Source organism: Lissotriton vulgaris, chromosome 8, assembly GCF_964263255.1.
Source record: "Lissotriton vulgaris chromosome 8, aLisVul1.2, whole genome shotgun sequence".
In the NCBI taxonomy this organism is placed as follows: Eukaryota; Metazoa; Chordata; class Amphibia; order Caudata; family Salamandridae; genus Lissotriton; species Lissotriton vulgaris.
In genome coordinates this window covers 1,488,681,620-1,488,708,867 of record NC_141696.1, presented here as the reverse complement: position 1 = coordinate 1,488,708,867, position 27,248 = coordinate 1,488,681,620, and the positions used below count along the sequence as shown (strand labels likewise).

General features: G+C 44.6%; 1 protein-coding gene across 1 annotated transcript in view; it reads right to left on the bottom strand.

The window, feature by feature from the left end:
- MPZL1 (myelin protein zero like 1) overlaps positions 1-27,248 on the bottom strand; it is a 153,923-nt gene that overhangs the window by 25,564 nt on the left and 101,111 nt on the right. The window contains exon 5 of the mRNA XM_086935573.1: positions 21,949-22,054. Coding sequence (XP_086791699.1) covers positions 21,949-22,054 — 106 coding nt within the window. The remainder of the gene's footprint in view (positions 1-21,948; positions 22,055-27,248) is intronic.

Below are 27,248 nucleotides of genomic sequence, written 5' to 3'. Positions count from 1 at the left end.
AAAAAAAACGCGGCCTGTAATACACCTAAATAATTTCTTTCAGTTTGTCATTTACCATCATTTTGAGATGAAAATTATAATTCATCTCAGGGATGCTCTTTTACAAAACAATTGGATGTTCTGCCTAGACTTACAATATGCATATCTAACTATTCCAATACATCCACGGTTCAGGCAATAGTTACAATTTCAATTGAAAGACAGAAAATATTAATTTTCTTTCCCTTCTGGCCAGGCTATCCTAGGCACTCTGTTGCTTTACAAAGGCAATGAAACCAGTTGTTGCACATCTCAGAGCCCAGGGAGTCATTTATTTATATAGACAATATTCTTTTGCTGGCCAAGACTCTTTACTCTTTGCACTCCACACCAGATTCCATTGACATGTTCCCGGCTACACAATCTGGGATTCACTGTCAAAGATAAATCTATTTCAATTCCTTCCAAAAAAAAAAGTTCTAGGCTTCCTGATGGATTCAGAGCGTTCCTCTTTTCACCTTCCTCAATTCAAAGTAAAAGCAATAAAGACATCTCAAACTCTTCAAGCTTCTTCAAATTCCCTAAGAACATTTGAAAGAATTGTTCTGTCTTCCCTCTTCGTCTTTACGGGTTATTTTTCCAGAACCTCACAATTATCGAGCTCTTCAGAGACTGAAAACTGTCACCTACACAGGCCTGGCCTATTTGGATGTAATAGATTTAGATCTATAATTTAAAAGGGGACTATAATGGTGGCTGGGTCATTTAGATGCCTGGAATGGCAGAACAATTTTTGTTTCAGCACCAGATCTGGTCTTAGAATCATGCAAATCTGACCTGTTGGGGCACCCGGTGTGGTCAGATCTTGACTGGACACACATGGTCGCCATAGGAGTCAATAATGCTCAAAAATGGTTTATAGATGCTTGCAGGCTCCTTTGCAATCCAGAGTTTCGCGAAAAGCAGGGTAAGCTGCTCTATACTTCTCATATCATCTCGGAGGTACAAATCCAGATAGTGGTGCAAGCAAAATGTTTCTGGGAATTCTGACTTCCTAACAGACTCTCAGTAAGGGCTGAATATCTTTGAACTTCGCTCAATACAGACACAGACTGGTATTCTCGTTTTCTTCAAGATTCGAGTGACTGGAGACTACATATGAACAATAGTTACTTACCTGTAATCTGTGGTTCTCCAGTATTGGTGTCTTTCATAGATTCACATTCCTGAATCATTCCCCATCGTCTGAGTGGGAGTCCCATGGTACATAAAAAAGCAATAATATGCCTTAATAACATAGAAGAACTTGGTAGTAACCAACCAGGAAGTAAGGTAGCACAAGCTACAGGAGAAAAAACTTCCGCACTCATGACTATCCTAGTCATTTTGTACTGCCCTAACTACAGCCAATCAGGCGTCATCACCCACCAGAAGGTTCTCCTCAGAGGCCCAGGCTCTCAGATTTTCTCGCACAGGAGATATGTTGTAAACCAAAGTAACCTAAGAGCCTCTGCGGGGAGGTGGGCAGGTCGCATGTGAATCTATGAAAGACACCAATACTGGAGAACCACAGATTACAGGTGTGTCACTATTGTTCTTCTCCAGTCTTGGGGTGTCTTTCATAGATTCACATGCCTGAATCAGAGTAGATAGCAGTATATATCCGTGCTTGGAAGACGCTGTTAGTAGCATAAGCCTGTATATATATATATATGAAAAATACATAATCATATAATAGAAATATCACATTTCTAAAAGCATGAAAAAATGCAGTTACGCAAGCATGTACATAGTAATACGCAAGAATAAGCGTCTGGAAAGCAGTAAAAAGGAGGAGGGAAACAGAGGTTCACCTTATTTAAAAAGATTACGCAGAACTGCTTGACCCACAGAAGCATCAGTCCCACTGGCTGCATCCAAACAATGCTTGGTGAAAGTATGCCTGCTGGCCCAGATTGCTGCTCTGCAGATGTGCTGAAGAGCAACCCCAGCGAAAAGAGCAGTCGAGGAAGACATGGCTCTCAAAGAGTGAGCCCTTGGTGCAGTCTGCAAAGGTCTTCCTGCCTGTGTATGACAAAAGTCAATTGCTGCAGAGAGTCAACTTGCTACTGTTGGTTTTGACACTGCTTGACCTTGACGAATTTTTCCATAGGCAACAAACAATTGATCTGATTTGCGTATTGTAGAAGTCCTTTGTAAGTAAAACTTTAAACACCTCTTGATGTATAGTGTATGCAATGTCCTTTCCGCAGGGGATTGCGGGCTAGGAAAGAATGTCTTTAAGAATACTGGTTCATTCAGGTGAAAGTCCGAAGGCACTTTAGGCATGAATCTTGGGTTTGTGCGGAGCACTACTGAATCGGATGTGAACTGCAGGAAAGGTGGATGGACCGTGAAGGCCTGGACATCACTGACTCTTCTAGATGAAGTTAAAGCCAACAAAAGTGACACCTTCCATGTAAGAAATTTCAAATCCACTCTGAATTGGTTCAAAACGATGGCGCATGAGCTGCGCTAACACTACGTTGAAATGATACGATGGCGGTGGACGACGAACAGGAGTGAACATTCTGAAAAGCCCTTTGAAGAATTGTTGTATTATTCTTGAAGAATAGAGTGAAGTGGACCCATCCTGGCGGTACCTTGAAATGGCTGCTAGGAAAACCTTTAGAGTTACGTGAGATAATCCCGATTTTGCCAGATGTAAGAAAAAAGGTAATATCTGCTCTGGCTTGGACAGAAAAGGATGAATTCCAGCTGAATGACACCAGATACAGAATCTCTTCCATTTAAGTCTGTATGTTTTTATTGTAGCAGGTGCTCTAGCTTCAGCTAGCACCTCCTTGCAATCTGCAGGGATATTCAGGTGGGTGAATTCAAGGTGCTCAGGTGCCAAGCTGCTAATTCAGAGATGTCGGGTCCGGGTGGTAAATTTGACCATCCTGGATGGAGAGGAGATCCAGAATCAGTCGAAACTGTATTGGTTCGCACTCCGATAGGAGAAGAAGCTCGGTGAACCAGTATTGGCGAGGCCATATGGGGGCAATAAAAATCAGACGACATGGTTCTTTCTTCATCTTCCGAAGAACCCTGGTAACCAACGGTATCGGAGGAATGGCGTAAGCATATATTTGATACCAGTTGATCAAAAACGCATTCCCCTGAGAGTCCTTGTGGGGATGCCAGCTTGCAAAGAACCGGCATTTGCTGTTCTCCTTGGTCGCAAAAAGGTCTAGATCTGGATGACCCCACTGCTGAAAAATCAGATCTACCGTTGGTTGGTGAAGTTCCCATTCGTGGGTGGACACCTTTGTCCTGCTGGGAGTATCCGCAAGAACATTTGCGGTTCCCGGTACCTGGACCGCCAGAAGATGGATTCTGTGCCGTATTGCCCATGCCCATATTTTTTGGGCTTCCTGAGACAGAAGAGCCGATCTTGTTCCTTCGTCCTCTTTTGGGGTTTTTTGACACCCCGACTTGCCAGATCATCATTCAAGCCTCTGTTCTGTCTAGACTCGACTATGCCTCCTCGTTATACGTCGGGTCTCATAAGGCAGAAATTGAGAGGCTTCAAAGGGTTCAGAATGCAGCAGCAAGAACCCTTCTAGGTCTGCGCAGCCCTGCTCGGTGTCTGGCGCCATCCGGCGCCTGCACTGGCTGCTGGTGGCCAAGTGTATTGAATTTAAGGCTATCTGCATCACCTTTAAAGTCCTGAAACGGTCTTCTCCCGACACGCTGGTACAACTTCTTCTGCCCTATGTTCCCTCATGCCATCTTCGTTCCCAGGGCCAACATCTGGTAGTTGTTCCCCGAACACAGAGGCCCGCGGTGGTGGCCGTTCATTTCCCTGCAGAGCCGCCCACCTTTAGAATTCACTCCCAGCTCTGATCCGGGGCCTCAACAGCTACTTGGAGCTTAGGAAGGCCATCAAAACCTACCCGTTTCCTGCAACATAGTCTCTCCCTCTGGCCCATCCGTCCTGTCAGTTGTATTGCTGTCAGTGCCGGGACGCCCCTTCGCTGGGGCAGCTGTATGCGCTTTACAAGTAATTTAATCAGAACATAACAAGGGGCCATATTGAGGGTTTAGTCACCCTAAAGGTAGGTAGCCCATTGGCGCACAGGAGGGCTCGAACCATGAGATGCTCGGGCATGTAAAGACACTGTTGGTGCACTTCTCGGGCTCGGGTGCAGTGGTGTCTTTAGGCGTAGAGTACGTGCTGCGGGAGACACTTGCACTTGGGAGTTCAGTCAGGGCAAACCCAAGGTTGGGCTCGGCCTTTGAAGGGTCTCATGACCCCATTGGCGCAATCACCTCCCCTGCACTCTTGCGTCCCTAAAAACAGCATTTTGGTGCCACCCCTGATGCCGGGACCTCAGTTTCGGCAGACAAACAGAAGCAGCGGGCAAAGAGGATTGCGGACCCGAGAACAGAGGAGCAATGACTGACTTTGCACCAACCCTGCCAGCCTGCCTGCTGCACCCGACCCTCATGGAGAAACAGACTTGTCCTGCTGCTGTGCAGACTCCAAGAAAAAGGGAGGGTTGTCAGTGCTTTCTACATCTCCAGAGAAACTCCCTTTGTGTACAAGAGCTACACCCCTGCAGCCACAGGCACCAAAGAAGCAAGGCCTGGTTCACCCTCCTACTGCTTACCGGGACTACCGACGCTGCAGCTGCCCAGGAGACGGTGCTCCTACAGGTGTGATTCGTCCTCCCTCCAAGTGTGGGGACACCAGGCACAATCGGACCTGCACAACACCAATACCTGGGGTACCGGACCCCTTGCAGCAAACAACTCATGCCTGGACTGGACACCAATACAGAAAGATAGTGTTGGAATGGATGAATGCAATGTCAATGAATACCAGGATATGTGCAGGCCCGACAATGGCATTACCAATAAATGCAATGTTAACCTATGCCATAACCTGTACCCGCATAACAATGTCAATACCCATAAATGCAATATCAACATATGCCATAATCTATGCCCAGACAACAGTGTAGATACCGGCAGCAACAATGTCAACATATGCCATAATGCACACACGCATAACAATGTTGTTTCCAGTAGAAACCATATCGATGTACGCCATGATCTAGACACACAACTATTTTAATATCAGTTGACAAAATCTATGTACGCTGCGACAACTGTATGCACGATGTTGAGAATGTTGGTAAACAATTATATGAATGACTGCCATATTATTTTCAGAAGTTCTAATGAACTCATATCACTGCTGTCGGATTCACCTAAGGTTACCTCCCCATCAACCCAGAGAGAGGACCTGTCTGACCATGCATCCGATACCTCAATCCATACCTATCGAGTGACAAGTCACAGGTGGGGTCTCACTTAGCCCAGAGACAAACATGCACCCAGGGAAAACCCTGATCAAACCCACCGCTTGTTGCACCACAAGCGGGTACGAGGAAATTGGCCCCAATAAAATGAGTTTGGCCAAAGGCCTGCATTTCCCAAAAATACCACAAAGCAAGATGTCACATGTAGATAGGAACTCTTAGCCAATCAGGACAGGACATGCACACCACAAGTAGTGATCACACGCTCTCCACATCAGACATCTGGACACACACTGGCCCACACTAGCTTTCCCTGAGTTCGAGAACCACCTGTCTCCTTATCAGATGCCCAAACTTGTTCACTTACGACTGCAATGCTTTTTCAAGAATCGGGAATGGTTTTATTGTACTTCACAAGATGTACATATTGTCAGCCGAAAATTTGCACAAAGTGAGACTTTCTTCAGATGCACTCTGTCAAGACTTTCCCGGCCGCTGCGTTTAATGAAACCAGCTTCTTCCTGTTTTGCCCCACGGCTCTGGTCTTTTAGTTTATTGAAGGTAAAATCATATCCAAGTAACAACCGACCTGCACGTCGAGGAACCTAAAGGACAGACCCCCCTCCCCCCCAATCAAGAGTGGCCCAGTTGTTCTGGTTGCCACTCTTCTGCAGAAACAAGAAAAAGCGAGAGCCTTCGACCGCTCAAAGTGCCTCTGCACCCACATGCCACAGTAGTCTACGGGAGGTGATTACGCCAATGGGGTCCTAAGACCCTTCAAAGGCCGAGCCCAACCTTGGGTTTGCCCTGACTGAATTCCCAAGTGCAAGTGTCTCCTCCAGCACGTACTCTACGTCTAAAGACACCACTGCACCAGACCCCTACACCCTGAGAAGTGGACCAACTGTGTCCCTACATGCCAGAGCATCTCAAGGTTCGAGCCCTCCTGTGTGTTCATTTGTACTTTGCCGCCCACCCATCGCTTGCAGACTGCTGCCATTGATGCTGTAACAAATATCTGCACCAGTGCCGCCTGAAGGGACCAGTTTGTGCTGCATTGATCCTTGCCCCATACTTACCTTAAGCCCAGGAGAACACTCCTGTAAGTCATTGACAAGTGCCGTAATGCAGTAAATGTTATTCCCCCACAGGATAACATTAGCACTCCAGAAATTGCACTGTGTCAACTTTTGAGACCTGCGTAAATTCGTATAACAAATTCCAATGATCTTGGTATCTAAATTCATATAAAAGTATGTGTTTTTATAAATTGATGTTGGATTGCTTCATTGAGTATGTTTCTCGCTTACTGCCTTTGTGTGTGCAATAAATGTTTAGCACTACTCTCTGATATGCTTAACTGCTCGCCCACACTACCACAAAAGAGCATTTGGGGTGTCATTTGTGCCTCTGTAAACCAGTTTATATTTGTTTGTATTCTATATAGTGGACCAAAAAGAGGTACACTGTGTAAAGAGCCAGTTTCCTACAGTAAGTACTTAAAATGTATTATTTATTTTTTTAAACGGTGGACTTTTGAGCCTTTTTATATGCTGCCATTGTTGCTAGTGTAAATAAAATGTTTAATTATTTTATATCAACTAATCAAAAGTGGAAGGATCACTTGTCCTGCATTGGAGGATCACTTGTCCTGCATAACATTGGGTATGCGGTCTCGGTACTAGTCCCAATAAAAAACCCTCATTAACGTGTTGTTTTTGTGGTTGTCTCTGAGCGGTATATTTTCGTTCTCCGCTTCTTACACACGTTTTTGCAAAATCATGGGGTTTAGTGGTTTTGCAACCTCCACCAGGAGGTAATACCCTTTGCTATAACAGTAGTGACCAGAGATGGTGCTCGTGAAATAGTGAAGTGGATTTAAAAGTCTCTCGGTTCCGGATATAATTTTTTATTCGTTCCAGGGTCTTTTGAGACAGTAAAACTATTAGAGGTGATTGAGGAGCTTGTCATGGCTCTATCACGCAATGATTGTGAATAAGGTCGACATGTTTCAGCCCTTGTTCGCCAACAGGTCGGGTGGGCTTTCTTCAGGACCAGGGTGAGGTGAAAAGGTGAAGGATACTCCTAAGATTACTTGGTGTATCTCAATTCAGAACGTCATTCATTAGTATTCTGACAAGGTCCTTTACTGGTACCTATGGGAAAAGGATGTATAGAATGTGATAGCTAAAGTAAAATTAAACAAAGGGAGGGGATATGGGAAAAATGTAACATTATTTAAAAATGATATCCGGAACCGAGAGACTTTTAAATCCACTTCACTATTTCACGAGCACCATCCCTGGTCACTACTGTTATAGCAAAGGGTATTACCTCCTGGTGGAGGTTGCAAAACCACTAAACCCCATGATTTAGCAAAAACGTGTGTAAGAAGCGGAGAACGAAAATATACCGCTCAGAGACAACCACAAAAACAACACGTTAATGAGGGTTTTTTATTGGGACTAGTACCGAGACCGCATACCCAATGTTATGCAGGACAAGTGATCCTCCAATGCAGGACAAGTGATCCTTCCACTTTTGATTAGTTGATATTTATACAAGGGAATTGAACGGATCACGAATTCCTTCCTCCCTCACCATTGATCGAGAATATTGAGCAGCGCACAGCTGTGGGAGTAACTAGTTGCAACCAACTCTGCACTCCAAAATCAGGAAGCGCAAGTAAGATGGCAGACAACTTAGGATTGAGTTACTCAATCGAAGAAATAGATGAAATACTCGCTCGACCTCAACTGTTACTGGATAAGGACCTCTCTCAGACTTTGGCAAATAATACTGAATGGGATGAACTAACTGAACTTAAAAAAGAACAAGTAAGAACAGCGGTCCATGGGATAATAATGACCGAGTACTTGAGGGTCAACGCAGCACCCAAAGGACTTTGGGTAACCAATGCTCCACGCATTTTCCTCAAAAACTTAGCCTTTCGGAAAGACTGGTCAGCTATTTCTTGGAAATGTACCCGTGATTATCTAGTACTGATAATAAAAACAGCCACGAAAATGACTGACGAACTAACAATCAAAATACAAGTCATAGAGACCAAACTGAATAATATGGTACACATAACGGTATATAAAGATCGATTGGAAGAAATCAATAAAGAAATGAAGCAGACCCAGGAATACCTTACACAACAGAAGCTACAAAAATTGGGAAGAGAACTAAAGAAATTTTCCTTAGAAAAAATCCACCCATACAGTAGCAAGGATTTTGATCCTAATGAAAATATATCAAATAATGGCTCCAGTGGTGGTACTTCCACCGACGGGTCAGATTGGAGTGGAGATGAGTCCTCCACAAACTACAGAGGAAGGAACCGCAACAGGAGAGGCAATAGACGAGGACGCAACCATTGGCGAATACCTCAATATCCAATGAATCACCAAATGATCCCCTTTCCGCCTTTCAATCCTCACTTTCAGGGGTGGGTGGACCCGTATTTCCAGGGCCCAACCCCAATGAACCATGCAATGCAACAACAAAACTTCCAACAAGGGCGTCCTTTTTTAGGGAGAGGCCAGAACAACCGAGGACCACGACAAAGAGGGGTAACCTGGCAGGAGCAACCGCGACAAGTACAAACCAGGAGTGTAACCAAAGGAAGAGCGGGAACAAGCACAACAACCTCATAGTGAATCTATCAGATAAAGTCCTGACAAAAGATCAAGAAAATGTCCTGAATAAAGGACTTGGTTATGTGCCAACACCAAACCTAGACGTCTTCAAAATGAAGTGTGAAGCAGCTGAATTCTGCCGAAAACTAAAACTCAAATCCTTTTTTGAAAATCAACCTCCCTACACATCAGATGGAGATACTACTCTTCGAAAAAAGTCTACCTTCTGCCCTCTGAACTCACAAGTACCCATCGAAATAATAACTTTCGAACAAGCATTGATGAAGGACATAGACAATTTACAAGACACCATCAAAAAACCCTTTCAAAACCTATCAAAGGTAGAACAACAGGCCCTAAAAGAACTAAAAGAGGATAAAGACAATCATAAAACAAGCGGATAAAGGGGGAGGGATTGTACTCCTCACAAAAGAAGGATATAACCGACAATGCTTGGACTTACTATCTGATGAAAAATTCTACCGCAAGATAGACACTGATCCCACACCAAGACTACAAATGACGATAAAATTGATGACTGAGGAAGCTGAATTGAATAACTGGATTTCTAAAAAAGAAGCGGAATTCTTGGAAACAACTAACCCTCGGATTCCGTATTTCTATTCCCTACCAAAGACACATAAGGAACGTACTCCACCACCAGGAAGACCCATAGTGTCTGGAATTGGTTCAGCATTAGAACCACTGTCTCAATTTGCGGACCAATATCTAAAACCAATCGTCCAAAAAACACCAACCTATCTACAAGACACCCGGGATCTACTCAATCTCCTAAAAACTCTCAACTATTCAGAAGAAACCATGCTGCTAGTTGGGTTAGATGTCGAGAGCCTCTATACGAGTTTACCTCAACAACAAACTCTAGAGATGTTAGAAACCACTCTCTTTGAACTGGACTGGGATCATAAAACTCCAAGACACTTTGTGTTAGAATGTTGCAAGATGGCTCTTACAGAAAACTACTTCCTGTATAATGACACCATGTACTTGCAATGTCATGGCACGTCTATGGGCAGCTCTTTTGCGCCTAGCGTAGCCGGGTTGTACGTGAGCAGCTTTGAGGCACAGTACATCAACAACCCGGCTAACCCCTTCCGAAAACAAATTCTGTTTTGGCGTCGTTATATTGACGACGTCATACTGATCTGGGAGGGAGATATGGAGAGCTTAAAAAACTTTCACAATTGGATAAACGCATGTGATGAGTGGCTCAAGTTCACATACACAGCTAACAAAAAACATCTAGATTTTCTGGATATCACCATCTACGCAGAAGGGTCCACTCTCCAAACAAAAACTTACCATAAACCAACATCAAAAAACAGTCTACTTTCCTTCTCAAGCTATCACCCTAGACCACTTAGGGAAAATCTTCCCTATAGCCAATTCCTGAGGTTACGCAGGAATTGCAGCGAGACCACAGAATACAAGAAACAAGCGAATGAACTCAGTGAAAAACTTAGAGACAGGAATTATCCATCAAGAATCATTGAAAAATGCAAGAAGAGAGCACGTAATCAAAACAGAGATGGACTCCTAGAACCTGCCATACACGAGCCAGACACAGAAACTTTGACATGTGTAACCACGTATGGTCCTGGAAGCAACAACCTTAAAAAAAGTGTGAACAAGAACTGGAGAATTTTGACATCTGCAAACATTAAATGGCCCAAACCCAGGTTCGCAAATAAGAGGACAAAAAACTTAAAAGACATACTAGTACACACTAGGCCCCAACCAAAAAAACCAACAGCAATAATGATGACACCTTGGAATACAAACCCAGTCACTGGCCATTATCCCTGTGGTTCCTGTTCAGTCTGCCACCTAACGAAGGTAACAAAGGAGATTCAACTATTACCAAATCTGAAATGGCAACTACGGAATCATACTAATTGTAACACGAGCCATGTGATCTATATGATCACATGCCCCTGTGACAAACGTTACATAGGCATGACTTGCAGGAAAGTAAAGCTTCGCCTATGTGAGCACAAAAGCAACATCAAGTGTAAAAAAGCTACAACGAAAATGTCAACACACTTCCTGGAGGCAAGACACACAGTAAATTACCTTATCTGGGTCGTCTTGGAAACCCTGTCCCAAAAAGACCATAATGCTGAAAGCATCCTCTTTGAAAAAGAGCAAAGATGGGTGCATAGGTTGGGCACAGATCGCGAAGGACTGAATGATAGCATCCCATGGGGAAGCATCTACAAGTGAATACAGATACTGTCAACAACGACCTGCTCCAAAAACTATAGCTTTTTTTAACATCTCTTTAAATAATCGCAATAAGTGCGACCTATCAAGATAAAAGGACCTATTAATATAAAAGGATTAAAAATAATTCGGAACAAAAAAAGACTCAGCATAGTCTGTTAACTATGTCTATCCTTCAACATGAACTTAAACACTGAACCCGGAAGTAGAACAAGTTTCCGGGACTGCAGTGGCAGAGTCAGCACAAGACGAGTGACGAGGTGGCCGAAGGTAGCAGAGAGAACGACCGCTACAAAACCGTAATGTATTACCCTGAAAACAAGATATACTAAGTTCTATTTTGTTGTATTAGGCCCCCGCTGACCCACACAGATTCCGATGAGGTCTAAGTAGACCAAAACAAAGGTATGTGCATATTAAGAGCACGCGTCATAGTAGCGCGCAGAATCACGCACTTGAATGTTCCAAAAATACGCATGCCCTAGGAAATAATAGGAAGCACAAAACGAGCACGACGAAGCTAATAGCATGCTGGAATGACACTCACTGGAAAGGGTGTTGTTGATATTTGAACCATTTCCCAGAATAGATGGTGTATGTATGAAATAAAAAAGAAGGTACATGAAATACGCCTTCGAGCCTGCAAATGAATGAGTGAATGACTGATGAGAACCTTGAATGTTTCTATACAAGACAAACGATGGTCGTTTTTCAACTAATACCGAGACAGTCAGTATCCATACAAAATCCAGACTGCTTAATACATTCAGTTTGCCTAAGTTACCGAGAGAGTTGACCTGACCCACTGTGCAGGGGTTGGAGAGCGAGCACAAAATCGATTATACCCTACCGCACTGGATAGTGTATATAATTGTAAATAATGTTACATTTTTCCCATATCCCCTCCCTTTGTTTAATTTTACTTTAGCTATCACATTCTATACATCCTTTTCCCATAGGTACCAGTAAAGGACCTTGTCAGAACACTAATGAATGACGTTCTGAATTGAGATACACCAAGTAATCTTAGGAGTATCCTTCACCTTTTCACCTCACCCTGGTCCTGAAGAAAGCCCATCCGACCTGTTGGCGAACAAGGGCTGAAACATGTCGACCTTATTCACAATCATTGCGTGATAGAGCCATAACAAGCTCCTCAATCACCTCGAATAGTTTTACTGTCTCAAAAGACCCCGGAACGAATAAAAAATTATATCCGGAACCGAGAGACTTTTAAATCCACTTCACTATTTCACGAGCACCATCTCTGGTCACTACTGTTATAGCAAAGGGTATTACCTCCTGGTGGAGGTTGCAAAACCACTAAACCCCATGATTTTGCAAAAACGTGTGTAAGAAGCGGAGAACGAAAATATACCGCTCAGAGACAACCACAAAAACAACACGTTAATGAGGGTTTTTTATTGGGACTAGTACCAAGACCGCATACCCAATGTTAGGCAGGACAAGTGATCCTCCAATGCAGGACAAGTGATCCTTCCACTTTTGATTAGTTGATATTTATACAAGGGAATTGAACGGATCACGAATTCCTTCCTCCCTCACCATTGATCGAGAATAATTATTTTATATACACAAATGTATTTGTAAGTGCTCTGGGGTCTCCACACGAGGGAGGGACTATTCAGTGCTTGTGACTATTGACGAGGATCCTTGGGATAAAATAAATGTATCGCATAAGACTGGTCGTGGTATGGGCTTCCATCGTTAACATCTTGCAGACTTATATGGTTTCAGCCTCCTAGGGTCTCAGACCATCGGATTATAAATTATGCGGGGCAAAATAGCTAGGTGAGTCAATGTGCCTGGCAAGCACCTCATGCCAGGGCAATTGGGACTTTCATTCTCCCAAGGAAGATACAGTCTTTACCACACTCAGTTGGATAATACGGAGTCACCTGTTTTAGACAAAGGCAGGTCATTTCCAGTAGGCACGGTGTAAAACGAATAGTTTCTTACCTGTCGGTGTAGTTTTGCAGCTTGAAGATCTTTCTGGATTCACTATGCTGTGCATATTCCGCAATCTGGGGGTTGGGTCCGGAATCGTAGTCTTTTTCTCTTTTTTTTTGTAGCCCAGGTGGGCGTCGACGTCCCACCTTCTGGTGTACCTTCGGTGACGTCGGCATGCTTCCGGCGGAAGCTACCACCCTTGGGCGCCATCTTCGGATTCTTTTTTCTGTCTCTTTTTGTCTTTTCTGCTTGTAGTGAATCCATGGCTATGTATGTTAATCCTCTTTTTTTTTCCAACGTGATTCTTTTCACGTATCTTGGATGCCTTAACTTGATTTCCATTCCATGTGTTTCCACCTTCTTCTCCAGCCTCATCTTTCCAGCGGAGGAGGGTGGGTTCGCTAGTGAATCCAGAAAGATCTTCAAGCTGCAAAACTACACCGACAGGTAAGAAACTATTCGTTTTGCAGCGTGAATCTTTCTGGATTCACTATGCTGTGCATAGATTTTGTAGCGGTTTTTGTTACTTTTGTGGCGGCTGGGTGGAAGATGAGTGTTGGTTGTTGAAAATATGTTGAAGCACCTTTTGTCCTACTTGTGCTTCCTTGTTCATTTGAACATCCACGCAATAGTGCTTAGTGAACGTGTGCACTAAAGCCCATGTTGCCGCCAGGCATATGTCCTGAATTGGTGTGTTGGCCAGAAAGGCAATTGTTGCTCCTTTCTTTCTGGTCGGGTGGGCCTGTGCCCCTCCTGTTAGCTCCTGGCCCGCTTGCTTGTGGCAGAATTGAATAGTCTGTGCGATCCATCGAGCTATGGTGTTTTTTGTCACTGGTTTACCCATGTAACTGTTTGCAAAGGATACGAAGAACTGTTTTGTCTTCCTGTGTCCTTTCGTCCTTTCCATGTAGTGCATCACTGCCCTTCTTGCGTCTAGATTCTGGAGTGCTCTCTCAGCGCTTGTAGTGGGGTTTTGGAAGAAGCTAGGGATCTGAATACTTTGATTCATGTGAAACCTTGACACCATCTTCTGCATGAAGTATGGGTCCGTTCTCATTACGACCCTGTCACTGTGTATCTGGATGTAGGGTTCCTGCAGTGTTAGTGCCTGTAGTTCGCTCAACCTGCGTAGCGAGGTGATTGCTACCAGAAAGGCCGCTTTCATGGTCAGCATTTGCAGTGATGCCTTGTGGATGGGTTAGAAAGGTGCTTTCATGAGCTCTGTCAGTATCACATTCAGGTTCCAAGCCGGCGGCCGCATCCTTTTTGGTGGCGCTATTCTTTTAGCCCCTATTAGGAATCTTTTTACTATTTAAGATGTAAAGAAGCTTCTCCCGGTTTCTCCTCTTGTGTATGCCACAATCGCTGCCAGGTGTACCCTCAGCGAGGATGAGCTTAACTTAGCTTTTATTAGGTGGTGAGGTATCTTAGCACCGTTGATTCCCTGGTCAGCTTTCTATGGAGTTTTTTCTTGCAGCACCATTGAGTGAATCTTTTCCATTTTTCCTCATAGCACTTGCGTTTGCTGGGCCTTATTGCCTCCCGAGCACCCGCAGGGTGCTCTCTGGTAGTTTTAGATGTGCGAACTCTAAGTCCTCAGGAGCCAAGCTGAGAGGCTCCTGAGGTGTAGAACTTCTCCGTTTTCCATGGAGAATAGGTCTCTTCTTTTTGAGAACTTGTGGGGTGGACCCTGCGCTATCTCCATTATCTGTGAGTACCAGGTCTGCCTGGCCCATTGTGGTGCCACCAGGATGAGCGTCATGTTGCTCGTCATGCATTTGTTGAGAACCCTGGGGATCAGTGGTATCGGGGGGAAATGGGTAGGCAAATTTTTTGACCAGCTTATCCATAGGGCATTCCCCTGGGATAGTGCCTCTGGTTGTCTGGATGCAAAGTACTGGCATTTTGCATTCTGGCGTGTTGCAAACAGGTCTATTGTCGGAGTGCCCCACCTCCTGAATAGCCTTTCCGTTTCCTGGATGTTGAGTTCCCACTCGTGGGATGTTGAAGTCTGCCTGCTGAGCCAATCCGCTTCTACATTGTCCTTCCCTGGCAGGTGTAAGGATAGCAGGTCTATTTTGAGTGGTATTGCCCATCTCCAGATTTCCTGTGCCAAGCTTGACAGAGGGAATGATTGAGTTCCCCCCTGCTTGTCGATGTAAAACATCGCTGTGGTGTTGTCTGTTTGTATCAGCACCCTTTGTTTGTGCAGTTGTTTCTGAAAGGCCTTGAGGACAAGCAGCACTGTTTTCCGCTCTAGGTAATTGATGTGTCTGACCGCATCCGATGGGCTCCACAGACCCCTCACTCTGAGCCTGTTCATGTGTGCGCCCCATCCCTTCTGGGGTGCGTCTGTGGTGATGGTCACTGTTGGGTCCGGTGGCGTTAGAGGCTTCCCTATTGTTATCCTCTCTTTGGTCCACCACTTCATTTCTTCCTCCACCTTGTGCGTTACAACCACTAGATCCTCCCAACTTCCTGTAGCTTGTGACCATTGCTGTTGCAGCCACTCTTGGAGTTGTCTCATTTGTAGGCGTACATTGGGGACCAGGTGTATGCATGACGCCATCATTCCCAAGATCACTGTCAGAGCTCGCCCCTTCTGGTAGGGACGTTTCTCCCTCAGCAGGCTGAGTGTCCTCTTTTCGCTGGGTAACACCCTGCATTGGACTGTGTTGATTTGAGCTCCCAAGAAGATCTTCACTTTCTCCGGTTCCATCGAGCATTTTCCCCAGTGTATGGAGAATCCCAGGCTGGTTAGCGTTCTTGTGACCTGCTCTGCATGAACCTTGCATGTCCTGTAAGAGCTTGCCTTTATGAGCCAGTCATCGAAGTAGGGGTACACGTGTATCTCCTCTCTTCGCAGATGTGCGGCCATTGCTGCGAGGCATTTGATGAATACCCTTGGTGCGGACTTTAGACCGAATGCCAGGGTTGTGTATTGGTAGTGATCCTGGTTTACTGTGAATCTTAGCATGTGCTTGTGCTGCCTGTTCATGGGGATGTGCAGGTACGCATCTTTTAGGTCTACGGTGGACAAGAAGTCCCCGGCCTTTATCTGTGGGATAACCTCTTGTAGGGACGTCATCTTGAATTTTTGAGTTTTTACATACTTGTTTAGGAATCGTAGATCCAGGATGAGTCTTAGGCCTTCGTCCACTTTTGGCACCAGGAAGTAGTTTGAGTACACTCCCCTGTTCCGTTCTTTGAATGGGACCGGTTCGATGGCCTCTTTGAGAAGGAGTTCTTGAGCTTCCTCTTGGAGCAATTGCAGCTCTCTTCCAGAGTGCTCTTTTCTTTGGCTTTCTGTTTGGTGGTCTCTTTACCAACTCTATGCAGTATCCAAACTGTATGATGTTGAGTATCCACTTGTCTGTGGTTATTTTTCTCCACTCCTGGAGAAAAAATCTCAGCCTGCCTCCTACTGGTTTTACATGTTCTTTTGTGTCTTGTCCGTGTAGCCCTCTCCTCTTTGTTTTCCCGTGCTCCTCCCCCGAGGGTTTGAGTGGGTGAGCACCTTTTTCCGTGTGAAGTCACTTAGAGGGGGGTTGTTCACAGCCTCTCCTTCTATGGCCCCGTCCGTTCCCTCGAAAGGACTCGCCCCTGTTCTGATAGTTCCAGTTTTGCTTCTGCTGGCCCTGGTGACCTTGGTTGTCACTCTGTTGACTCTGGTGGAACGCCTGGTGTGATTTTCCTTGCTGGTTTGCACCCCTTCCGTTCGGCCTCCGCGTAGGAGTGCCTCTTCTCATCCCCCTGAATTGCAGGGCCCCCATGGACCTTGCCGTCTCGTTGTCTTTCTTCATTTGGGTGAGTTTCTCATCAATTGGGGCTCCGAACAGGGTTTCTCCATTGAAAGGTGTGTTCATGATGTTGTTCTGAACCTCAGTTTTGAAGCCTGAGATCCTGAGCCAGGCTTGCCTTCTCTCTGTGATGCCTATAGCCATCAGTCTGCTGGATGTTTCAGCCCCATCCAAGGCTGTCTTCAGGCACGAGTTAGCAATGCTTTTCCGTTCTTCCACAAGGTGCCTGTTCAGGAGGGCGTTGGAGTTAGCCATCCGCCAGTGCATTGCGGCGTTCCTCTCAATTTTTCTGCCCGTCCGGTCCATCCTCCCGCTTTCCTTGTCAGGTGGTGGCCCAGATGTTGTTGGGACGTTGGTCCTTCTTGTGGCCATTGCAACGATTATTGAAACTGCTGTGACGGACCCCTTGATGTAAGCAGGGTCCTGGGAGGAGAATTTGTATTTCGCTGGCTTGGAGGGGATCCTGAAACTTTTCATCTTTTCGTCGAAGTCCTTCTTCCTCTGAAGGATGTTTCCCATCTCTGCCTCGAGCCTTCTTTTCTTTCTCTCCAACTGTGCGGCCTGCTCGCCGTCGAGCATTTCGGCTGCTCTCTTCGACTGAGTCATCGAAGCTTTTTTCAGCTCCTTTTTCTTCGAAGTCGGAGTCACTTTTGAGGGGGCTTGCTTTGACGACCGTGGCTTTTCGCCGGTCTTCGGCGCCTGGGACTCCTTCTCGAAGGATCCGCTGGGCCCTTTATCGGGGGATGCAGCTTTGGTCGAAGTTTTCAGCGCCGGTGCTCCCTTCGAGGCTCTGGACTCTGATTTTCGGGAGTCTGTCTCAGGCTTTCAAGGCCCTGTCGAGGTTTCCGGGGTCGTAGACTCTCCTACCTTGTCAGACATTTTCTTATCGGTCTCTGCGACCGTGAAATCATCTGGACCTTCGGCGATGTTGTCCTCGTCGTCGGTGGAGAGGCCCAGTTCGTAAAGCGTCGGGCCTGGCCTTTGCCCTGCATTGTGTAGTGAGCTATCCTCTGCTTCTCTCGAACCCGGAGTGTCTTTGGTTTGAAGACGGAGCAGGCGTTGCAGTCTTTGCTCTTGTGGTCGATCGGCAGGCAGAGGTTGCAAGTGCTGGTCCTTCTGCGCGAACTTGTGGTGGCAGTTTCTGCAGAATTTAAAGGGTGTCTTGTACATCCCTGCGCTCAGGGGGCTCCCTGTGTCCTTTCTGTCGAAAAGTTGCTGTATTTACTCCTTTTCTCCTCCAAAACTTCTGGAGCTTCACGCGACGATCCAGACGGATACAGAAGAGAAAAAAAAGACTACGATTCCGGACCCAACCACCAGATAGCGGAACATGCACAGCATAGTGAATCCAGAAAGATTCACGCTGCAAAACTATGGTACCTTCCGTGGACTGGGAAAAATACCAGTTTCCAGTATGTGACTGAACACACAGTGCAAGTAATCAGCATTAGTGTCAGGGGCCAGCTGCAAGATTTTGGACAGACAAGGGTCAGCCAGAGACCCAGCTCTAGTGCCCCGGAGATTGCAGAGGCGCTTTCAATCTCGGCCGGTTCCCCGCTGCTCCCTGCTTTTCCTCCTAGCTTGGTTCATCATATCATCATATGATGATGCGAGGGTTCTGTAAGACTTTGGTTAGGAGGATGGGACAACTTTTTGACCACTCGAAAGAACTCCCTAGCACAGTTCTTCACTAATCAGATTTTTCAGTGAAAATTTTTCAGTGAAGGAGGCTGTCTATATAGGGCATTTGTATCGGAGTAAGAATTTATGTTGTTCCGTTTCTGTATGCCCATGGTTTTCTAGCCATCTCCACTCCGGTCTGTGGCGTTGTTGTGTAACATATTTAAGTTCTTTTGAAAACCAAGGTGTGATGGGGTTGCCTTTGGTACAAAGTTCAATTTTTAGCGGTGCCATAGTGTCAATCCATCCTTGAAAACTTTCTGCTGTGCGGCCAAATGGGCCCTCAGCACTACTGTCCGTTATTAAATGCGTGTTTAGGTCTGTGATTAATCTTACTCAAATTTCTATAGGGTCCTACTTTAGGTTTGAATGAGGCAAGACTCACATTAATAGTTCGCTGTGTTATACAGACATGAAAAATAATCAAATATAATCGCCTGATGGTCTCCCCAGTTAAGGGGGAGCACTTTTTCAATAGATAGGCTATTTAAGTCAGTACAAAATACCATCCAGAGAACCACCCTCACATGGGTGGGTACTTTAACCAATTGAGTAAATCCACAATGTATCATGAAATCAAGCAGTGAGATAGTCTCTGCTAGAGTGATTCCAAATGGAAATTAAAATGCCCAAGAATGGTAAAGGTTGGAACTCTGGAACTGGACTGGAAAATGCCCAGTGACTAGGTAACTGTCCAAATCGACCTCACTGCACCCCACTTCCCAAGACAATCATTCTGTCGGATTTGGTCGCCTTTTACAAACTCTTTGTTGACAAATGCTGGTTTGCGGTGGAAAATAAAAGTGAAAATCCAATTCCTGAAACCTCCAGGTCGATTTTGCTCATCTTGTACTCTAAAATTCATTAAAATATACTCTAATTTTATAAATTGGCGTTGTGTTTCTTGTTGTGAAACTTTCTTATTTTGTGGCGTGGTACTGTTAAATGCTTTACACCAAGCTCCTTTGTACAAGGCTTGCTGTTAGAAAGCAATAGCTACCCAGGGTTGAGCTTAAGGTTGTTCAAATGAGCCTGGCTGGACTCAAAGGTTTTTGTGAGCGTATTCTATGATAAGGCCCCACAGACACATATAATACACCCAGATCTTCACGCCCAAGTTGTAGAGTAGTGTGACTGCTGTGCTGCATGGCAGAAAGTAAACAAAAAAAAAAAAAAATCTATGATATGGTCAGCACTGGCCACATCATAGCGCTTTGTCAACCATGCTGCACAGCAGTCGTGCTTACTATATGGCTAAAACCTATTAGGCCTGCTGAGGAAGACTGGAGGAGTGGTTTACTGGAAGGGAGAGTCTGCCACCACTGACGTTTGTCAGGTGTCCAAACTAGTGTTAGAAGCTTGGTTCGTTTTTTTTGATTTATAGCTTTGCAAAACATGAAGAAACTAATTCCAATTCAAAACACAAATATAATAAGTTATCACTAAATGTTCATGTAACAGTTTAAAAAATGCAAAGTCTTACGTATGAGAGCAGGGTGTCTTTCTGTCATATTCCTAATCAATTTTGAACCCATGTACTCCAGTGTAGGCTCATAATTTTAATAATCCACGAGACTAACAGTGTGGAGGATTAACCGGTTTTATCAAAAAAGCGGATAAATACTATGTGTGAGATCATGCACAGTTGACCATTTCTTCTTTTTCTGCAAAATACATATTGCTCTTCAGGAGAAACCCAGTCCTCCGACCAACTCGAACATAGCTTTCACAGTTGTAAAGTCTCGGGTGTAAGTGTTATGCAGCCTGGTCCTTCAAAGGCTAACTCTCAGTATGCTTAATCCTTCAAGTACAGGTGTCAACCCCTCTAGTATCAAGGCTCACCCCAACCTCCCATCTGTTGTGCTGGAATATATCTCACTTGCACGTTACGGCATCCACCCCGACAAGCTGCATTTTGATTTACCAGCACAATAACCACACAAAATCTTGGTTTTGAAGATACTCAATTTTGGTGTAGTATGAGGTCTTTGCAACGTGTCTATTAATAATCTACTAATCCCTTCGTATGTGACAGTGCTTACCGCAGTTTCGTTTTTTTCATACAGCCAACTCCTTGGTTTAAGAGCATACACGGAAACCCTCTCAATATTAACAGTATACTGGAAACTTAGATCACGCTTAATAATTTATGCCATATGCTTTGATGAGTACTAGATCGAAGAGCGCGTCTAATGGCAGAAAAAATCTCAACAGCATCTGTTCGTGGAATCGGAGGGGTGATGGGCAGAAAGACTTTGGAAGGAGCACAGCTTTTCATGGCCTTCTTTTGCTCAACAGACCCTTATCTAAAAAGGAGACAAATGAAGTATCACGGATGCCCCCGACCCCACCGCCCAGCAATTGCTGTACATTGGGCTCTATCATATTGTTTGTTCAAGAAAAAGAATGTACATACTGATAGATTGAACTGTAAAAATTCATTCATGAAAGTTATGATAAAAAAAAGGTGAAATGGCAAGGCACTGAAATCATACTTCTTACCTACAGAGCCAGAAAAAACTGAAGGGCTAGAATTGTGCTTCATCCGATTCTAAAAAGACCTTAGCGTGGCTAGACCTCAGGGGCTAGTGCACTCTGCCCACTATGCGAGTCTGCATGCTAATGAAATAGTTTTTATTTTTTTATTTCCCTTTTATAAACTGGCAAATGAAAAGTCTGTGTATGAAGACTGCTTGCGTGATCTTAAATAAGCCACAATTGCTCAAATAAGTTAAACATTTTCATTACCTACATTTGTATTAAGACAAAAAATATGAACAGAAAAGGTTTACGCAACCAGTTTTATCTTAATAGGAGAGATTTTTTTCACAGCCTTTTTAAAAATGTTCTCCAAACCGCCAGCTGGATGGAGATAGTCCGGGTTTATGAAGATTCATGAAACGCCATTTACAGCACAAGTGGTACATTTACAGCAGACCGATTATACACTAAGGGAATTTACACTGCAACATTTCCCTGTGACAGTGGTACTCCAACCAGCAAATTCACCTAGGACTTTCAGCGCAAGTCAGTAGACTTACAGTAACTACCCACCTTTAAGTATACAGCCTACACTACTCAAAGCCTGGCAGGCAGAAAATGATGTGCACACATATTAAGTCTGTAATCCATCTATGTGCACAGCATAGGCAGAGAGTCACCTGTACTAACCAATACTGTGAGGTCCTATTTACAAACACCTACAAATTCCATCTGAAAATCAACAATGAAGTCTTAGAGGCCCAATGCCATCAAGGTTTATGAGCTGGTCACTGCTCATGAAGAATTGTACATTTTGTCACGCATCAGTCAGAGGATGATTACCTGATGAGATCCGGCTGGAAGATTGTTTACCAGACCCTGTGTTTCAGAGGAAGACTTCTTTGGAGTCTGCTTGACTGGGGCCATCAAGCTTTCGGTAGTACTGCAGCTGTCATGGCAGGCGGAGCAGGGTCAGTAACGGGTTCCCCCAGGTGGAGCAAACAAAGCACACAAGCAAATGAGGACGATGAAGCATGGCAAAATAAATCACGATAAAACAAAAAGACAACGAAGAAATAATGAGCAACATAAATAAACCATGTGCAACCAAACTAACGTGACTAAATTCCCCTTCCCCCGTGCAGACTGCCAATGTAGGGTGGCTCTGTGATGAGATCTGCAAATATAATGCTGCTGCTTGTATGCTCAATGAGAGAGTCAAATAACAGATCCATAAAGTGACAGTGGGTGCAGTCTTCATGAATTACTGCGATCCACAAATGCTAGACTGTGAGGGTGGGTGGGATTACTAAACCAGAAAGGGTTGCAATGAAACAAACCATACAGACGTCATAAAACAAAACAATTATAACATGGTGGAGACACGCTGGACTCACGTAAAGAGGACACTGAATGTATGGTAGATGGAAGGATAGTAATTTATCTTACAAAAGGTTCCAGTTTTAAAAGCTATTTTACTTTTTCTAAATGATCTTTGGTGACCCGAAAAATAGTGAAATTTAGAGAATTGGGAATCTGTGGCTCATTTTCATACATAAATTGGATACTCTATCGGCTTTTGTCAAACGTCCACCCTAAGCAAGAGGCAGAGAGAATGGTTCAGTGTCCGTGCTAACCTAACTACTGGTCTTGCTCCAGAGCCCGTCAATGAGTCTGAATTGTGATCTCTCCACCTGTCTAAAGCCTTGCAATCAAATTAAAGACGAAGCCACAAAATATGGCAATTCCTACCTATTTCAGACATGGAGAATTTCCAAGTAAAAGCAGAACAGCCATTTATATGTTTTGTGAAACTCCAACAATAAAGATGGCAGCTTGAAATCAATCTATAATCAAAGGAGAGGGAGCTCTATTGCTCACTACTCCACCCCCCAACCCCCAATTCATATTTTTAGCTTGAAATCAATGCCTGGTGAACCATTTATCTTGCCTGCTAAATAATAGGAGTGTCCACCACTGAAAGCAGTTTCATATATTTAGCAAGCTGCCCGATAACATGTGCACAAAGGCAATATTACAGAGGCACAGGACATGTGTGACCAGCAACAGGACATTCATTTGAAGGGGCAAACAAAAGCATGAACATCAATAAGAACGTAAGAAGTAAAACATTTAAAAATGCAGACATTACAGTCAGCTTGCTATTGTGGCAACTGACAGGCTCTTGCCTTGTGGCACAAACCATAGGACGGTAAAAGCAAAAACAATGCCCGTAGATAATTAGTGAGCAACCGAGTGATACACTCACTGGTTTCCTAATACTCCTCAACAAGAGCATAAATCAACCCCCCCCCCCCACCAAGAGCCTATATTACAAGACGAGTGGTGTGTGCCTTTTATAATGGAGGGTTTGTTTGGACGTAACTAATGAGGATGCACTATCCCATCCGTATCGCACACAAAATGCAAACATACATTCAGAAACAGCAGCTTAGACTAACCAAAGGTTAAGTTAGCGCATAGCTGGGTGATTAGTTGGGAACACCAACCCCATCGAAGGAGCAGAAAAGCAATATTTGCGGCAAGGAAATGAAGGGTTTATCCAGTCTCCCAAGTTACCATGGTGTTATTGCAGCAGGTCCTGGAAGAGCAGCCCTAAACATGTCCCACTCATTTGCGGTTTCCAATCCATCGTCTATTCAGCAGGTCTGCAAGGAGAGGAAGAGAGGGCGACTGCATCCCGTGAGAGGATTAGAGCGCAGGAATGAAAGAAAATGATACTCACACTGCCATGCATGAGTCTCTATCAAAGATGGTTGTGAAACGAGAGACCAGCCCACAAGTTTAGATTTAACATGCTACATGCAGTTCAGATCCATGCCACGTTCACTGCATCACACACACTGCAAGAGTCACAACTCAAGGTAGTCTCATCTTGAAAAGTTCAACTGATGCAATTAAGTTGGTCATATCTGCAGTTTCTTTCTCAGATATGGTTTCAAGCACTTCATACACGGGACAGGTTACTTACCACATTAACTACGGCCCTCCAAGCACATAATCCTATGCCATTAGCACAACCCTAGAAAACCCCCAAATGGTATTAGTTATTGTAAGTAGGTGCCGCTCTAGCACACCCTAAATTTGCCTGTATGATAAATCGTATATAACAAAAAATGTAATACAAGTCCACGATGAAGGGTTTAATAACCAAAGCATAAGCAACAAAGTACATCAAGCCCCTTATGTGATTATCAGTAAATACAAACCAGTGATTGGCAATATCCTGCTCACTCAAGGAAGGGTGAACAAATACACCATTACAGAACTGCAAGCTGCACAGCAATTCTCCAGAAATCAAACGGGGGCTGGGAAACTAGCACGCCCATACACCAAGAACTGATAGGGTAAGTCAAATGGAGCGTGATATCGGAAAACGACTGGCATCCGGAACAAAACCATCAGGATGCTAACACGAACAATGGGAGACCAAGAATAGGGGACTGGGGGTGAGAATAGAAAAGAATTGGAGGGTGGATCAGATGAGAAAGCTCACGTTATAAAAAAGAAATCTATAATTTAGATTACATTGTGCTTGATGTCCGCTTAGCAATATTTCATCTCTGTGCAAATCTGGACGTTCCGAATCCGAGACAGTCTGGTATGCAAGTATGGAGATGAAAGTTCTTCTACAAGGTTATCCGTGCATTTAGTAGTATTGTGCTCAGATTCAGGGTAGCCCTCATGCACTATGCCATCCAGCTGGTAGGGGACACTGTATCTCCGATATTTGAGGACTCAGTTATTCAGCAGTTCTGGTACTTACACTACTTTAAGATGCATGTTGACCTACAGCACCTTCTACAATTGTTTTAACAGCATTTCCTACTAGATTCAATATAAATCACAATAAGGTAGTATTGCTTATCTGAAGAAGAATTGTGCCACTAATTATAACAGTTTAACTTCAGAGTTATCGACTGAAAGGATATTATTGCTAACTTCAATAAGGAAGTGTGATGCTTCACAGATACCTTTTGTTAATATATCCTAAAGATGTCCTCATTCGGTCTGGGATGCATGAATTACAGCTGTGAAGAGGATTTCCTTTGCCTGATCTTCAAATGCTGATGTTCTTGCTTTTTGTCCACACATCTGTCCCTAAACCAGGTTACACCCCTCCTCATCACTCCACTATGGCTCCCACTTAACTCCATCACCCTTTCTTATGCACAGACTTTAAATGCATCCTAAATTTGGCTGCCTTGAATCTTTATTCTCCAGTTGGGTGCCATACTCATCCTCCCCATTTACTCTTCCAGTTTCATCTTCTCACCGCCTCTCTGCCACCATTAAATCTTTCTTATTTCCAAACTACGGAATGTTTCATCTCCTTTACTACTCTATTTTTTGGATTTTTGTGATGATTCGCTTCGTGACTAGCATTAGCTGATTCATTAAGATGCATACATCATATCTGAATCGTCCCTCATTTGTGCACTGTGACTGCTTCCTTTTTTCTTTGGAAAGAACTTGAGGGTAAGAGTTATACAAATAAAATTAAGCTAAACCAGCTACAATTTCTGAGTTTGCCTACTCACATTATGATATCAGCAAGAGGCTCATGAAGAAAAGGCTGGAGAAGAAAGTCTACCCTAAAGTCATGCTGACAATCCAGTACTATGGGCAATGGACACAGTCTTGTCTCCAGTGGAGACTAACGTCTCACTGAAACAAGCATTTGCAATGCAATAGGTCTCGCATTAGGAAAGTTTGAGCTATTGGTATTGTAAATGACAAATTTTTTATTTATGTTTGGTTTTGAAAATAGCTAAATTAATAGCTTTGTCATTTACAATGCCAATAGGTATAACTTTCGCAAATGTGACACCAGTCTGTAGAATTTGGCTTAACAGACAACTGCGTTGGGTCTTACAATTGTAGTCTAGAGGTCTGTGGATGGCGGTGCAGAAATTCTGGCTGGTAAGGTCTGTGGATGGTGGTCCAGTCTTCCTGCTGTGAGTGGGTCTGTGGGTGGTATTGTAGGACATGTTTATGGGTGCGGTCTGTGGAGGATGGTGTAAGATGTCTGGGTGTGTCGGTCTGTGGATGATGGTGCAGAGTTCCTGGATGTGGGGGTTAGGCAGGACTGTGCATAGTGATGGACAGCTGGTTGGGTGCAGTCTGTAGAAGTTGGCTTAACAGCCGACTGCGTTGGGTTTGTCAATGATAGTCTGGAGGTCTGTGGATGGCGGTGCAGAAATCCTGGCTGGGAAGGTTTGTGGATGGTGGTCCAGTCTTCCTGGCTGTTAGGTCTGTGGATGGTATTGTAGGGACTGGTGGTCTAGAGGTGTATTGGTTGTGATGCAGAAATCCTGGCTGGGGAGGTCTGTGGATGGTATTGTAGGGACTGTTGGTCTAGAGGTCGGTGGATGGTGGTGCAGAAATCCTTGCAGGGGAGGTTAATGGCTGTTGATGCAGGAGCCCCCGCTATGGGGTGGTGCAGCTGGTCTTACTCCAGCTGTGTGCACTCTCCCCCGTCCCTGCTCTTGAGTCTCTGCTACAGCCTCGGCTCCCGTCTGCTCTCACCGAGGGGTGTTTAACGAGAGCTCTGGAGACGACTCTTGCTGTGTGTTCTGCGAGAGTCACAGAGCTCTTCAGAGCAGTAATTACAACAGAGCGGGAGGGGTGTGTGTGAAGAGAGGGAGTGAGGGGCGAAGGGGGGGGTCCGGAGACTTAAAGAGGGGAGAGGGAGCCAGAGAAAGAGGGAATGAGCAAGTGTATACACTGAAGTAGAGCACACTGCTCGTCCCTCGCGGCGCTATACTTGTGAGCATGAAACATGGAGGAACTTTAAGGCAACAAAAGATGGGTTGAGATAAAGAGAGAATGCAGAAGGAACAACCGAGACAATAATAGAGAGAGCGGACAAGAGAAAATAACCAGTTGGTCACCCTAACTGTTGAGCAATGCCCTCTCTTTCCCTTCCAACAGCTCTTTATCAGTACACAGGAGGCCACTGAGGGTTGAATGGATCAAGACATCCATGTCTCTGGGGGGGTCGAAGTGAGCGTTAAATCGAGTTCCCAACCCTCCTTTTAGTGAATCGACGTCAATGTCTAAACGATAACTTCAGGGGATTTACTTCTAGGGACCTTTAGTGAGTAGGGGGGTCAAGGAGG